General features: G+C 27.4%; 1 protein-coding gene across 1 annotated transcript; it reads left to right on the top strand.

Annotated features, from left to right (window-relative positions):
- The first annotated feature begins 10,001 nt into the window (after window positions 1-10,001).
- On the top strand, window positions 10,002-12,643 carry LOC108467961 (acyltransferase GLAUCE). Its single transcript, XM_017768794.2, has 2 exons — window positions 10,002-10,569; window positions 11,506-12,643. Exons 1-2 carry the CDS (start codon window positions 10,108-10,110, stop codon window positions 12,391-12,393), a joined length of 1,350 nt encoding a protein of 449 aa, XP_017624283.1. The 5' UTR covers window positions 10,002-10,107; the 3' UTR covers window positions 12,394-12,643.
- Window positions 12,644-16,290: the final 3,647 nt, after the last annotated feature.

Genomic DNA, 16,290 nt, shown 5'->3' with positions numbered 1-16,290 from the left:
CCTCTTATCCTCTTTTGAAAAGCTTATTTACACTCTTCCTTCATCCCTTTCTTCTTTCTTAAAGGCACCATATTAGAATTTAACTGATTATCATCCACAATCATGACCATATTTCTTTGGTTAAAATATGCAATTTGTCCATGTACTTTGATAAAAAAAATTGAGATTTAGTCCTTCCACTTAAAAAGTTATAAATTAAGTTCTCCTACTTTCCTAATTTCAAATTCTCAGTCCAATTATTAACTTTGTTAATATTTTTTTTGTAAAAAATTGTCAACTTGGCATATTAATTAGGCTATCCTCATGTGATGTTATATATTATTGACAAAAAATAAACATATTAAGATGACAAATGCCGATAGAAACTACCAAGAAAATAATGGTTGGACTACGATTCTCAAATTAAAAAATTATGACGATTGGATTTTTAAGTTTTAAAGTAAAAAGACTAAATCTCAAATTCAGTAAAGTACAGGGACTAATGGCATATTTTTAACCTATTTCTTTCATTATTCAATTTAAAGTCTACCCTTTGGGCCTTATCAAGAAGTGAACCCAAAATCCCCTTTGCACCTCTTTTTGTCCCTTGTTTAATTAGCCCATCAGGGGCCTGTCAGCGTTTAAACCATTCAAAACGTTGCCTTGGCCCACTATAGGTCTATCAATTTAAAATGCCAACTGTTAAAATACGTAACAAGTCACTGTATTCCTTATAAATTTAGAATTTAGTCCCTATATTTTTATTTTTAAGAATTTAGTCCTTCTACTGTTCAGATTTCAAAATTTAAGTCCAACTGTTATCCCTACTAAAATTCAAGTCCAACAAGATTTAGGGTTAATAACTAAACTAAAATTTGAAAAATATAAAATAGAGAGATTAAATTCTAAATTTATAAAAATACAAAAACTTATGTAATATTTTAATCCCTGCCTCAATATGTAGCAAAATACAACTAATAAATTGGTTTTTAATGAGATCAACTTGAGGCAAAAGTTGACTAATAAATTGCTATTCTTTAATAATATGCCTTAATGGATTAATTACACCTAAAGTGATAGTACTAACTCTATGATAAAAATAATAAAATATATAAATAATAGTAATAAGCGTTTAGTGTAATGATAAAACACATTATATTTTTTAAGAGAAGGCTTAAATTCTAATTTTAGAAACGACATTATTAGGAGCAACAACTACAAACTCCGAATATAAACCATAACCAATAACTCCACGATATAAGCTTTGCTTCTAGCATGCTAAATTTGTATTTAACATGTTATAACGTTAAATTACGATCTTTAATATTAATATTTAACTGTATAAAACAATATCTTTTAGATAAATAATATTATTTAAACTAAATTATGTTACACCCATAATTTAAATAAAATTACGTAACAAATATATTTATTAAAAGTGTATATAAAGATCAATTGATGTGTTAATTAAACTATAGTAAAATAGAATGTTTAATATTCATTATGTCTTCGGTTCAAATATTATCTTATGTAAATTTTATTGATTTATAAAAATATATAAAAAAATCTTCATAATAATATAACTTATTCTATTAAAAATAATTTTGGTAATTTTCCAATTGAATTTAAAATCTAGTTGGTGTCACTAAAGTTAAGATATTTATTATAATAAAGATAAATTTATTTTTTAACAAAATATAACAATATTTTATTTAAAAATTGAAAATGTTATTTTATGAATTGATTTGTTATATTTGACAATTCAAGTGCTAGTAATCTATATCTAACATCATCAGTAAAATCATTAATTAAATCCAGAAATTCCTAAAAAAAATAAATGAAGGATTGGTTTTTTTCCTTGATATAAATATTAAAACTATAATTTAATAACGGAAATTTAGATTTTATGTAATTTTGTACATAAAATTTAATTTGATTTGATTTGATTTAATTTTTGAAATCACCGACATCGTTATTGATGTAACATAATTTTACGATTATTTATTGTATTCACAAATAATTATATTTATCCAACGTAAAAATAAATTGATGTATTTATTTTTAAAAATATGTATAATTAAACTAAAATTAAAATTTCAAATATATATTTGAACCACAATTAAATATTTGTGCGTATAATTATACCAAAACATTTTAAATATTATCCGATTGAATGGAAAAGGTTTAGGGACAAGCTTTGTCATAATAAAAGAATGAAAAATAAGTAGGATTATTTAATATTCTCCAACTAATTTATCAGTCAATCTCACATAATTTTCGTGGATTAATGCAACAAACAATTCGGTGCAAGTCACAATTATTTTTAATACATTTTTAAATCATATCAATTTTATTATTTTAATATTAAATCAGGGATAAAGTTTGGAAATATTTTTCTTAACCTTGTATTTGAATTATAAATTATTGGGAGAATTAAGATATAAATTTATAATGGAGTAAACATAATTTTTTTAATTTATTTTTGGAAGGGTCAAAATAAAATTTTTATCTTAAATTAACTTAAAATTATATTATTTTTAAATGGGTTAAAAAGATAATTTTCTATTTTTCGGATTAGATCGTTAATCGGATTTTATCAAATATAAGTATCGCATTAAAAAATAAATACAAATATCTTATTAGAAAAAAATTGTGAAACTCAAATATTTTTCTATTTTTCGTATATAATATTGTAGTTTAATAATTTTTGGGTTATGGCATTTAATTTCAATTTATTTCATATTATTCATTTACTATATTAATTTAATTTTAACTCAAAAAGATTTATTTATTTTATCACAAATACATTTACTTCAAATCATTAATTATAAACCCATGATTTTAAATCAATATTTCAAATCAGGACATTTAGTCGTAGCAATTGATTGTTAACTCAAAATTCAATGTGGTACAACTTTATATTAAACTCTATTAATTGTTCGTGCATAATAATAATAATAATGATGATGATGATGTTTTCATGCAACACATGCCAATCTATATGTGTTTTTGTAATCTGGAAACTTTTATTTGGTAATTCAATTTTCACATTATGGTCTTCAATGTTTTAATTTGATGGTTGGTTTAATTAAATAATTAATTTATAAATTTAATAAAAATTAAAATATATTGAAAGTTTATAAATCAGTTCTATTAATTTAATCCTAGATTTTTTATTTCAATTTTACTCATATTTTAAAGAATAACGTGATACCAACTCAATTAAATATTTAATTAGTGTCTGACTTTATTGTTTCTTTTTCGTTCCTATTCTGCTTTCGGATCTGATAAAACCACGAATGGGGCTTAAACTAAAAAATAGTAAAGGATTATTTCGTTCCTGATAGTCATTACTTTAATCGGCAGATAGGAGGATACTCTGGACCGAAATCATAGGGAGTACTACCTAGTCATTTCTATCGTGGCATCGACTCCATTTAATCTTTAATTATTAGTATAGATTTCAATTTTTTGAAGAGGTGTAATATATATTTTTAATTCATTTAAAAACAATATTTAATTAATGCAAGAGTAAGTGGAAGTAGATATTTCCCTTCCTTAGTTTTCTAACCAAAAAATAGATACCTCAATGTCTTCATTGCACTTAAATGTGAAGGGTAAAACACATAATGAGATCTTGTTCTAATAAAGCCTTGACATGGACCAAACACATAACGAGGGTGGATAGAGATGTTACCAACCAATAGGTTAAAATCAATACAGATGAGGCTGTTCTTGAGGTTGATGGCAGAGCGACTGCTGGTGGCCTAGTTCGAAATCATATAGGATGTTGGTTAAAGGGATTTTGTCAGAGTTTGGGCTATTGTTTGGTGCTTCAAGCGAAAGCCTAGGGTCTGCTCGATGGTCTTGAGCTTGCTAGGCAACTTAACTATCGCAAAGTGAAAGCTGAAAGCAATAACCTTAATCTTATCTGTTTATTGCAGGATAATACTAATGCTGATTATGGAGAAGCCTTAATTCGACTGTTGTGTTGGAGATATCAGAACATGACTCCATTAACTAATTTTTTTTTTATTCCATTGGTAGTAGACATACTATATATATTTATATATATATATATGATAACTATGTAATACACAAGAAGTAGAGTTTTGTAACACCACAAGTGAAGGTAAAAAGTTACTAGCCCACCACATGTCATTAATTGATATTTAAAAATAATAAATAAGACCCATGGCAACTTTTTAACGTGTCGAATAATAACGTATATAACTAATTATTTTATACATGGGAAAGGGAATAAAATAAACTTTACAAGTGGATTTAATAGCCATTAGTAGACATATGACAACATCCTAAAATAACAAAAATATATATATATATATATATGGCAACATTCTAAACTCGATTGTAGAATTTTTTTTTTTTAAATACCAATGATAAAATAATTATCTTATATATAACCATCAAAGGTGAGTCTAAGGGATAAGGTAGGGACTTGTGGTCCCCAGTGAAAAATTATATTTAATAAAATTACATTTTAACTTTTCAAAAAAATCTTTTAAAAGATAATAAAATCATAAATCATATTTTGATTTTCCTAAAATTTCTAAATTTATCCATAATAATCATAATTTTTTTATAATAAACAAACTTGATAGAGAAAATTTTATTATAATATTTAATGTTTTGCCATGTTTACTAAAAACAAAGCTGTGGACTCAACAACCTTTGATATTCTCTTTTATCTAAGCTGATTTTAGTGCTTCAACTACCTCCTCCAAATAACTACAAAATTCATCAACCATTGCCATGAAAGAGAGTCATTCTCATGACTCTCATAATATCAACCAACCTACCTCACCCCCCCGCCCCTAAAATTCACATTTACACCTACACAAAATTATAATTTTTCATTTAAATAGGTAATATTATACATAAATTTTAATTTTATGTAATTATATAAATAAAATTTTAATTATAATTAAGTTGTATAATTAAATTAATGATTTATCAAAATTAAATTAAAAAATAATATATATAATTATACAAAATTAAAGTTACATATTAATTAAATTAACTATTTATGTTTAGACTCTTTTTGTAACACCCCCTACCCGTATCCGTCGCCGGAATAGAGTACGAGGCATTACCAAGGAGTTCAAAAAACACTTACAGATAATTTAAATATATTTTCATAACAACGTGTCTCGATTTCATACTATTTCATATTTAAGCTTTACTCACCAAAGTATTTGAAATATCATCTTTATGCAAATAGCACACATGAGGTACATAATTCCATAGTTAAGAATGAACACATTTATCAAACATATTCCACATTCATATATCAATGTCTTACATTTCCATATATCAATAACCGTCATTTTTCTTGTTTTTCAGATAATTATGTGTAACCATTGATAAGCATGTAATTCACTGTTTCTTCCTATCAATCACAATTTCAAATGACAAATTCGTGTGAATCACTCAACCTCATTAGGTGTTTAAATTCATCACTTTGATTCACATACTCATAATTTACTAACATATCTTGTCAAACACAATCTCGAATGATAAAATCACATAATTGAGCTCAATAATAATAATGATAACATTACTTACATTTCTTTTTCACATGTTACATTTACGACTTACCAACTTGTCCATCCAAGGAACAGCTTACGGATTTAAGTACATCGTGATCTGAAGCCCGAAATCTAGCTGAAGCACATAAGTGCTAAACGGCAGCCCGAAGGTTAACTGAAGCACATAAGTGCTAAACGGGCTTGGAGGCTAATCAAGCTCATCGAGTGAATGAAACCCCAAAAGGGTTAATCAAACTCATATAAGTTAACGGAAGCTCGTAAGAGCTAAACGGAAAGCAAACACGAGAATTCGCAACAAATACTGAATCTCGGTTTACTTGGGTAATTTACCGTCAATTCATCTTTTTCACTGAAAGATCGTACTCATTTTCTGCGTTCCGTTCCTCCGAAATTCTCAGTTTAATTTCATAACTTTTGTACATAATTTACTTATTTTCAACAATTAACATACATAAATATTAATCATCATTCATAAAATAATATTGAAATTTAATAATATTAACAAATGGTCACTAAATTTTGTTATATAAACTGACAAGTTCGATTTTTGTATTATAACGATAATCATAATTTCATAATAAATATTCTAAATAAAACATTATATCATTTCTAATTCAACACTTATCGATTATAATCGGGCATGTAATCAATTTATACACGATTCATTCATATATTTTTGTATATTTTCCTCCTCCTCCTCTCCATCCACATCCTTAGTATAAACAACACACTTGTAGGTAACATTATCTATAATTTTCACTATCTATTTATGTGAATATTCAAGCTGTCCATCTGCATAATAGTCACTAAATTATTTTTATCTTGAGATAAAGAACTCCAAATTAAGATCCATGAATTTTCCCAGAAACTAGATTCACATATCTTCTTACCATAAAATTTTCATAATTTTTGGTTGGGCCAATTTATACAGTTTATTCATTGAAGTCTCCCCTGTTCTGCTGTCTGACAGTTCCGACCCTTCTTCACTAAAAATTAATTATCTTCTCGTACAAGATTCGAATGATGTCCTTGTTTGTTTCTATTGAAAATAGACTCATTCAGGATTCTAAACATATAAATTTAAGCCTCTAATTATTTTTATCCAATTTTTTATGATTTTCTAAATTCAAAACAGGGGAACCCGAAATCATTTTACCTTGTCTCACAAAAGTTATTGTATCTCGTAATTTAAAATTCCATTGCTTACATAATTTATTTTATAAGAAACTAGACTCAATAAGCTTTAATTTTATATTTTATTCATCCTCTAATTCCATTTATACAATTTTTGGTGATTTTTCAAAGTTAGACTACTGCTGCTGTCCAAAACAGTTTTAGTGCAAAATGTTGATTTCCATTTTGCCCCAAATTTCACAATTCATACAATTCAGTCCTTGCTCAATTAGCCCCTCAATTAAGATAATTTTCTAAATTAATACTTTTATTAAACATTATAAGTTATTTCATAACTATTTAAATTTAGAATTTCCACATAAAACTCTAACTTCAAACTCTTTTACAATTAGGTCCCAAACATTCACTTTCTATTCAATTCTTACAATAAAATCAACATATAAACAATTTAAAACTCTAATTCCATGCCAAATCATCATATAATTCCAACACATATGTATATAAACTTTCAATTTCTTTCATAGAATTAAAAACTAATGAATTCAACAAGTGGACCTAGTTGTAAAAGTCACAAAAACACAAAAATTTCAAGAAATAATCAAGAATTGAACTTACTTGGAGTAAAAATATGAAAAAAAACAGCTTAATGGAACTCCTCCATGGCGTTTTTCTGATGAGAATGCAGAAAAATAAAGAGAAATCTAGATAATTCCACTTTAGTCCTAGCTTTATTAAGTAAATTTTACAATTTTCCAATTTTACCCTTAATTCTCCTTATTTTCTTGCTGATTTAATGCCCTTGCCGTCCAGCCCAAATAGATCTTGGGTCTATTTTCCTTTTAAACCCTCATTTTATCAATTAAGCTATTTAATCATTTCCCACAATTTTGCATTTGATACGATTTAGTCCTTTTTGTTCAATTAACTATCAGAACTTTAAAATTTCTTGACGAAACTTTAATACTAACATATTAACACTCCATAAATATTTATAAAAATATTTATGGCTCGATTTAAAATTATCGAGGTCTCGATACCTCGTTTTCGATTCTAATTATTTTAATATTTATTTTTAGTACACTATTCACTATTTTCAATTTTTTTCCTAACTTCACATTTAATTTATACTCACTAAATTAATAATATTTCCTACTCATTTGTCGAATTTAGTGATCTCGAATCACTGTTCCGACACCATTGAAAATTAGGCTGTTACACTTTTAGATACATAGACACTTATAAATATAAAGTAGATGCCACATTAAAATATAATGTGAGGTGACTTTTATGGAATAAAACTAAAAAATTCCTAATCTTTTTGATACTTTCAAGTGATGTCCCTAATTTGGTAGCAATTTTTTTAAGCTTTATCGATTAATCTTTATAAAATTGAGGTTGTAGTTTATTTGGGGATAAATTAGAATTTTTATGTAAGATTTTTTTTGTTTATTAATTAATTTTGGGATTTTGATTTTGTATGATATTCTTAATATCGTGATTAAGTAATTATTTTAGAGGTTGATTAAAAAATTATTGAATAAATTAGGATTGATTATATTTATAATATTGAATTTCTTCAATATTTTATTAGAAATTTAGTATTTTTATTTAGCAATTGTTGTTGCTAGTGTGATAATTATGAACATTGTCTTTGAAAAAAAAAGATATATTACATTCTCAAGACATCAAAAACACTTAAGTAATTTTTATTTTGTGAAAGAAAATTACTAGTCGTATGTTTTTATGAACACCTTTCGTGTTTAATACTTAGATTTATTTATTCTAAATGTTTAACAATAATAAAAATATATATATGCACGAGTTTATATGACTTTTATAAACGTTTTAATTTTTAAAATATTGACCCCACAATTCTAATTTCTTAGCTCCTCTTGTGTATGCCTTGTACTAGGAGTTGATTGCATTTTGCTCCTTTATTAAAAAATGGATAATTTAATCCTTATACATTAGACTAAAAATAAACTGATCTTTTTGTTAAAAATTTTATCCACTTTTACTGTAGTTGTTAAGTCTTAATTTAATTAAAATAAATCATTTTAAAACAACAACAAATATGTATTTTTATTCTTTTACATAAAAACTATAAAAATAATTTATAGCTCATAATAAATCTCACAATAAATATTCTAAAATTTTAATTTTATTATTTCAATCAAAATCTTAAAATCATATAAAAGGTTTATATAATTTTTTCGCTTAAATGTGACATTAATTTTAAATATCATTATCAACCTACAATTTAGCCTTTAAATATCATTATCAACCTACAATTTAGCCTTTCTTATTTGATTATTAGATAAATAGGAGGCCGGTTCATCTAGATTAGACTTGTTCATGGATCGGGCCACTCAGCTCGGCCTGAAGGCTCGCCCAAAATGTGAGAAAGTTTGGGTAAAAATATAGACCCAAAAAATGAGCTTGGACAAAAAAAAGGTCCATTTAAAAAATAGGCCGGGCCTCGGGTAAGGCATTTTTTCCCAGGGCCGGGCCTGGCCTAGCCCGAATTCACTAAAGGACAAAAACAATTTTTTTTTAATATTATTCTCTTATTGTTTTCTCCCTATTTTGCTACCATTTTACTGTTATGTTGCTACTATTTTATTATTATTGTTTGGATATTGTATATAAAACTTATTTTATTGTTAATTTTGTTATTATTTTAAAGACATTTATTAATTTTGTTATTAGTTTAGAGGCATTTGCTTGTTAAGTTGCGTCTATCTTAGTGTTATTTAAATATACATATTTTTTAAAATTTATTTTCAATTTGTTGGGAAATATTTATTGTGACGTTTTTAGTATTTTTGATGTATTATATATATTTTAAAATTATATAAAAATAATTTAAATGTGCGGGCTGGGTCGGGCTCGAGTTCTAACATTTTTATCCTAATCGTGCTTCGGCAAATGCCCATTTTTTGGGCCGAGTTGGGCCCGAGCCTAGCAAATAGGCCTAAATTTTTAGTTGACCTGGGCCCAACCCATGCACACCTTTAAATTCTATATCTATATTTATTTATATTTAAGTCCTTTTCGATTGAGTATTATAAAGTAGTTTAGTGTAATAGTATTGCACTCCCAAGTGAGGAACTTAGTTTCGAATATTGAAAATGACATTGTTGAGAGAGACAATCACAAACTTTAAATATAAACTGTAAAACAGACATAAATAATAATAAAAAAAACACTAATTAATATGGTAGCTAACCTACGGTAAACACAATATTTACATTTCATTATTTGAAATAGTTGTTAGGTTTTGAACTATAAGTACGGCTAATTATGATTTACATTTATCCTTGAATTTTTTTCAATAAAATAAACGACCAATTGTATGGACCTTAAATAAGCACGGACTTCTTTTAACATAGCTTTGTTTCAGTACATATCAAATTCTAAAGCAATGGGCACCATTTCCGACGACCCTCCGGCGACACTTATCCAAGACCTCAAAATCACCACCCAAAACGTTTCTCTTATATTTCCCTCCCGGAAAACCGAGAGAAAAAAATCCATGTTCTTGTCGAACATAGACAGAGTGCTGAATTTCCCGGTGGAAACCGTCCATTTTTTCCGGTCCCACGAGGATTTTCCGCCCCATGTTGCGGCTGAGAAGCTGAAAACCGCATTATCGGAGCTGCTAGTGCCGTATGATTTCTTAGCCGGAAGGTTGAGGTCGAACCCGGAAACAGGTCGGCTGGAAATCGACTGTAACTCGGCCGGAATCGGTTTCGCGGTGGCTTCAAGTGATTATGCGTTGGATGATGTTGGAGACTTGGTTTATCCTAATCCAGCATTTGGCCAACTGATTTGTAAAAGCGTTGATAGCTTGGAACAAGATGATCAACCACTTTGTATTGTCCAGGTAATATTAAATTGATTAAAATCTGTTATAATTCTCTGTAATCTTTCAAAAATTTAAAATTTAATCTTTATAATTTAAAAAAAAAACCTCACTTTGATAATTATTAAAATAAAAATATGTAGTAATAACTTGAATTTTTTTTTAAATGTTAATATGTCTGTTGGGCAAGATATAACATGGAATTTAGCAGAGACCATTAAGATCTCTGTCTGATGGGTAAGATATGCGAGGGATTCATCTCAAGAATTAAATAAAGAAATCGAACAAGATTCAAGAATAGCTGTCGAATAAAATAACATCTTAGATTTTACATTCTTTTAAACTAGTTTATTTTCTCCATAAAAAATTTTTGATATGTGAACTTAAATCTTAAAAGTAGTATAATTAAATTATTAAAAATAAAATATATGGATAACATTTTAAATTTTAAAAATAAAAATTTATAATATATTTTAACCTATTAAATTATATTGCACACAATAAAAATTTTACCTAACAAATGTATTTATAAATAATTGATGTGAAAAATTTAGTTGAGATGATGAAGATAATATATTGAAAATTAATTTATCTTCAAATTTCATAAATGTATTTTGAAGAAGGCATAAATATAAAAAGACAAAAATACATTTATAGTAAAAATTATTATTTTTAAGTTTTTGATAATTTTTAATTGAATGGAGATTGGGTGACCCTAATTCAAGGTCATTTAAGTAATAGTAAATTGAGTGTTAAATAATAACTCAGATTTAATATTGAGTGTAAGATGGATGAAGCTAAAAATTATCTTAAGCAGTTAATATTGAATAATGGGATTAAATTATAAATTTATTATTTATTATATATTTTAATAATTAAATTATACAAATTTTTTCACCCGCATACTAGTATATTTTATGAATTACATACGGGAAAGGGTTCTTCGTTTCTTTATAGGTGACATCATTTAGATGCGGTGGCTTTGCAACGGGCATAGTGACCAACCATGTGACTTTTGATGGCTTAAGCTTCAAAATCTTCTTAGACAACTTGGCCGCCGTGACTGCCGAAAAACCCCTCGCCGTCACTCCTTGCAATGACCGCCTCCTCCTCGCTGCTCGATCGCCACCATGTGTCACCTTTCCCCACCACGAGTTGGACAAGTTCCACGACTCGAACCCCCCCGTCATCGATGCCACTTCCCAAGCATTAGACTTTAAGGTTTTCCGGCTCACCTCCGACAACATCGCCAATTTAAAGGAGAAAGCCAAGGCCTCCGCGATCGGATCACACGTCAGCGATGCACGAATCACTGGGTTCAATGTGGTAACTGCCCTCGTATGGCACTGCAAAGCCTTATCATGGGATAACAAAGAGAGCAACCTCGATAGGGTTTCCACGTTGTTATATGCTGTTAACATAAGGCCTAGGTTAATCCCACCCTTGCCAATGTCATACACCGGGAACGCGGTGCTAACTGCTTACGCAAGGGCTACATGCAAGGAGATTGATGAAGCTCCGTTCTCACGGTTAGTGGAGCTCGTGACGGAGGGGGCGAAGCGGATGACAGATGAGTACGCACGGTCGGCGATAGATTGGGGAGATATTTATCAAGGTTTTCCAAATGGGGAGTTCTTGGTGTCTTCATGGTGGAAACTAGGGTTTGATGAAGTGGAGTATCCATGGGGAAGGCCTAAATATAGTTGCCCTGTGGTGTTCCAAAGGAAGGACATTATCTTGTTTTTCCCTGACATTGATGATAACAATGGTGTCAATGTATTGGTGTCACTGCCAAGCAAGGAAATGAGCAAGTTTAAGACCCTGTTTCACAAGCATTTTGATTGATGATAAAAATGGAACCAATCGGTCGTCAACAAGAGGTGTGTTGTAATAATGAAGTTTGATTGGCATAATGTTTTGTATTGTGTAACTTTGTCATTGTAATGTTTAATGTGGCTATGATTATGTGGACTTTGACTTATGATATTATTTTACTACTTATAAAAAGTATAGACGGACAATGTCTGTGAAAACTATGTAATAAATATATTCATTAAAAATTATATAATAATTAATTGATATTTTAAGTATAAAATTAATTACTTAATTATGCATGATGTTTTGGGTTCAAATATTTATATGAGCAAACTTTTATAAACTTATTATATAAAAAAGACAAAAACATCTTCACAAAATATAACTTAATTAATATACGTGAGGGTAAATTAATAATTTCACAATTCAATTATGGCTAGTTAACTCGTGACATCAATTCAAGTAAAAATTTAATATAAGTTATAAATTTATATATACTTTATTTTATTTTATTTTAGACCTAAAATATTCAATAATTGCTATCAGGCCTTGACTTAATCTAGAATCAAATTAGGTTAGATACCTAAACATGAATACTTTTGAGTATTTTGTTCTCTTGGTGAAAAAATTGTAAGTTTAACCTAAATTATTAAAGTAATATTTGAACTCGATTTAATCCACTCAAAAGAAATAAATATTTTTAATATTAAAATCATGTTACTAATAAAAATAATATCACACCAAATTTAAACAAATTTATTTAATAAAAATGAAAATAGTAAAAATATTAACACCCATTACTAATCTACAAGTGTGGTCTTACTGCCATAAACGTGTATGGGCTTACTTTTTTGGGCTTTGTATTGTGAGAGACTTTGCATAGAAGAAATATGTATAAATAAATAAAAAAGAAGAAATATGTGTAAATGCTTAAATTTATAATAAGCAAACATATAATTGTTATATTAAAAAATATAAAAATTTAAACATCATTATCTCGAAAAGGTTGGACTGAATTTGAGTTTGAAAATATTTTTTCAAAGTTTAATTTTGTTGTCGTTTAATATTGATCTAATATTTTCAATGTGTGCTTACAGTTTAAAATCACTTTTGAAATCTAACATGTTTTTCAAGCTATAAGTAACATTAAATAGAACTAGTCACATCTACGCATATTGTGATCCTCTTGTGATAACCATAACTTTGTGGCTCTTGCCTTCTGGCTAAGGGTCAGTTCTGTATTGCTTTTCAAAAGTACTTCTGGCTCCAAAAGCACTTCTGGAAGAAAAGCTGTGTAGAACAAACTGTTTTTGGCTGAAATTTTTAGTTCTTCAGAAGTGCTTTTGAAAAGCACTTCTGAAAAGGAGAAGCTAAAATTTTATTTTTCCTCTCCCAAAAGCACTTTTAATGCTTAATTACTTTTCACCCTCCAATACCATAGTATTTTTCTTTTTTTCTTGGTACTTAATTACAAATGTGTTAAAATCATTAATTAAAAATAAAAAATAATTTTTAAAATACTAATTACAAATATTTAATAGTTATATTTAAATATTTAAAATATAGTTTATATATTCTAATTAAATTTTATAAATAATTAATATTTATTGCTTAAAAATATTTAAAATTTATATTTTATATATTAAAATATTAATAAGAAGTTATAATTATTTTTTATATTCTTACTAAAATATAATAATATTAACTAATTTAAATATTATTTAAATACATATTTGTTACTTTATAATAACATGTCTAAAATGTACATTTTATTTCTCAAAAGTACTTTTTAACAGCAATGCTAAACACTCAAATTTTAAACCAAACTTTTCAAAAGCGCTTCTCAAAAACACTTTTTCACAGCACTTTTCAAAAACACTTTTCAAAAGCATTGCCAAACTAGCCCTATGAACGACATATGTCTAATGAGAGCCCTACATATATAGTCTTAAAAAGGAATTATTATTACTTTGTATTATTCTATTTTTTTTTTAAATTGAATTGAATCTAAATCGGATATTAAGATAACCATCGAACGAAATTTTGTTGTTTAGATTAATTGATTCATTATTTTAAAAAAATCTTATATACTTTTCTTAAGTTGCTTTCACTAGATTACTTTTAAAAATGTTTATTTTTGTATTATACTAAAATATAAAAAAACATTTTAAGCACAAATTAAATAAAAAACGGAATTTAATTTAATTCAAATAATAGTATTTTTTATCATGTCAATAAAATTAATTATGTAATATATAAATACATATAAAATAACTTTTTATTTTTATTTTATTTTTATAGTAAAATTGTCCATCAAACTTAATTCAAGTTGGGCTTGAGTACATCTCTAATCTCAAGATCTCAATTTTTTTTCAATACTGCAAGGATGATTGGTTGTTATTATTTATTTATGGGTTAATATATTATTTGGGCCATGAATTAGGTAATTTTCCCCACATTAGTTTTGAATTTTTTGTCTAAATTAGTTCTTGAACTTGATAATTATTTTCATATTGGGGTTAGAACATTTTTTTATCCAATTTTTAAAAGGAAATATTAGAGATTAACTTGAACCAAAAAAATTCAGACTCCAATGTGAGAACAATTGCCAAGTTCAAAGACTAACTTGGATAAGAAAAAGTTCAAGGACTAATTTGGATAAAAAGGTTCAAACCCTAATGTAGGAACAATTGTCAAGTTCGAGGACTAACTTGAAAAAAAAAGTTTAGGCCCCAATGTAGGAACAATTGCCAAGTTCATGAATTAATTTAAAAATAAAGTTCAAGCCCGATGCGGGAACAATTGCTAAGTTCAGAGACTAACTTGGACAAAAAATGTCCAGGTCCCAATGTGGGAACAATTGTTAAGTTCAAAGATTAATTTGGACAAAAAAAAAGTTGAAGCCCCAATGTGGGAACAATTGCCAAGTTTAAGGACTAATTTGGACAAAATAAAATTCAACCTTCAATGTGAGAATTGTGGAAAAAATTGTCAAGTTTAAGCCCCAATTTCTTCATTAACCCCCTTTTTTTTTTTTGGTAGATATCTGTACGGTAATAATAACACATGTGACAGTTGGAGTCTAAAAAGAAGAATGTAAGTAGAGGTGTTAATGGACCAAATTGGATTGGGCTTAAGCTGGATCTAAATATGATATTAATACATTTTATCCTTATCCAAAATTAGTTCGGCTCGAAATATATTCCTAACATTTTGTCCAAGTCCATTTGTAAATAGTTATATCAAGTTCATTTTAAGTTCATCTATATTATTTTTTTAAAAAATATTTATATTATTTTTAATTTTTATTCAATATTTAAGTGAAAATAGAGGTGATACAGTTTAAGTCCGTGTCAAAAAGGTGTTTGACAAGGACATTAAATACCATTTATTGTTTTTGATCTAATATTTAATAATATAATATAATATATTATAAAATTTAAAAAAATCTTAGGTAGGAGTCTAGTTGATATATAAAAAGAAAATCCAAAATTAAAAAATGTGAGTGGAGTCAAAAGCCTATGATCCAAAAAATTTCCATGCTAACCAACAGTTATTGACTTCACACTTCTCATAGCATACCCAGCCCTCTAAACTGCCTCCTCATCTGTCTCCATCTTTTCATTAATTTTCTCAGCTTTTTGTTGTTTTCCTTTTTATTATTGAAAGCAAAAGGCCAAAAAAAAAAAAAAAACCTTTTGATTTATTGAAAACTGTGATCTTACTGTCATAGTTGTCAAGTAGTGTAGTGATCGCCTATAAATCTTAAGCATTATGATCGTATTTGGAGGAGACTAAAAATCAGAAAAGCAGGAAAAAAAAAAAAAAAAGGCAGCTCGTCGGTAAATAATTATAATTCCCTACGATATATTAACTATAAAATTATTACAAGGACTTGAAATTTAGATTTTAAGGTGCTGGCGTGGA

The sequence above is a fragment of the Gossypium arboreum genome, chromosome 8 (assembly GCF_025698485.1).
Source record: "Gossypium arboreum isolate Shixiya-1 chromosome 8, ASM2569848v2, whole genome shotgun sequence".
Lineage (NCBI taxonomy): Eukaryota > Viridiplantae > Streptophyta > Magnoliopsida > Malvales > Malvaceae > Gossypium > Gossypium arboreum.
The sequence above is the reverse complement of the archived record's forward strand: the minus strand, read 5'-3'. Positions and strand labels throughout refer to the sequence as shown.

What these genes read in the sequence shown, in the direction of transcription:
- LOC108467961 (XM_017768794.2), top strand. Translation starts at nt 10,108, where the DNA reads ATGGGCACCATTTCCGACGACCCTCCGGCGACACTTATCCAAGACCTC. An exon ending in AACCACTTTGTATTGTCCAG is followed by an intron (nt 10,570 to 11,505) that starts GTAATATTAAAT and finishes GTTTCTTTATAG; the next exon opens with GTGACATCATTTAGATGCGG.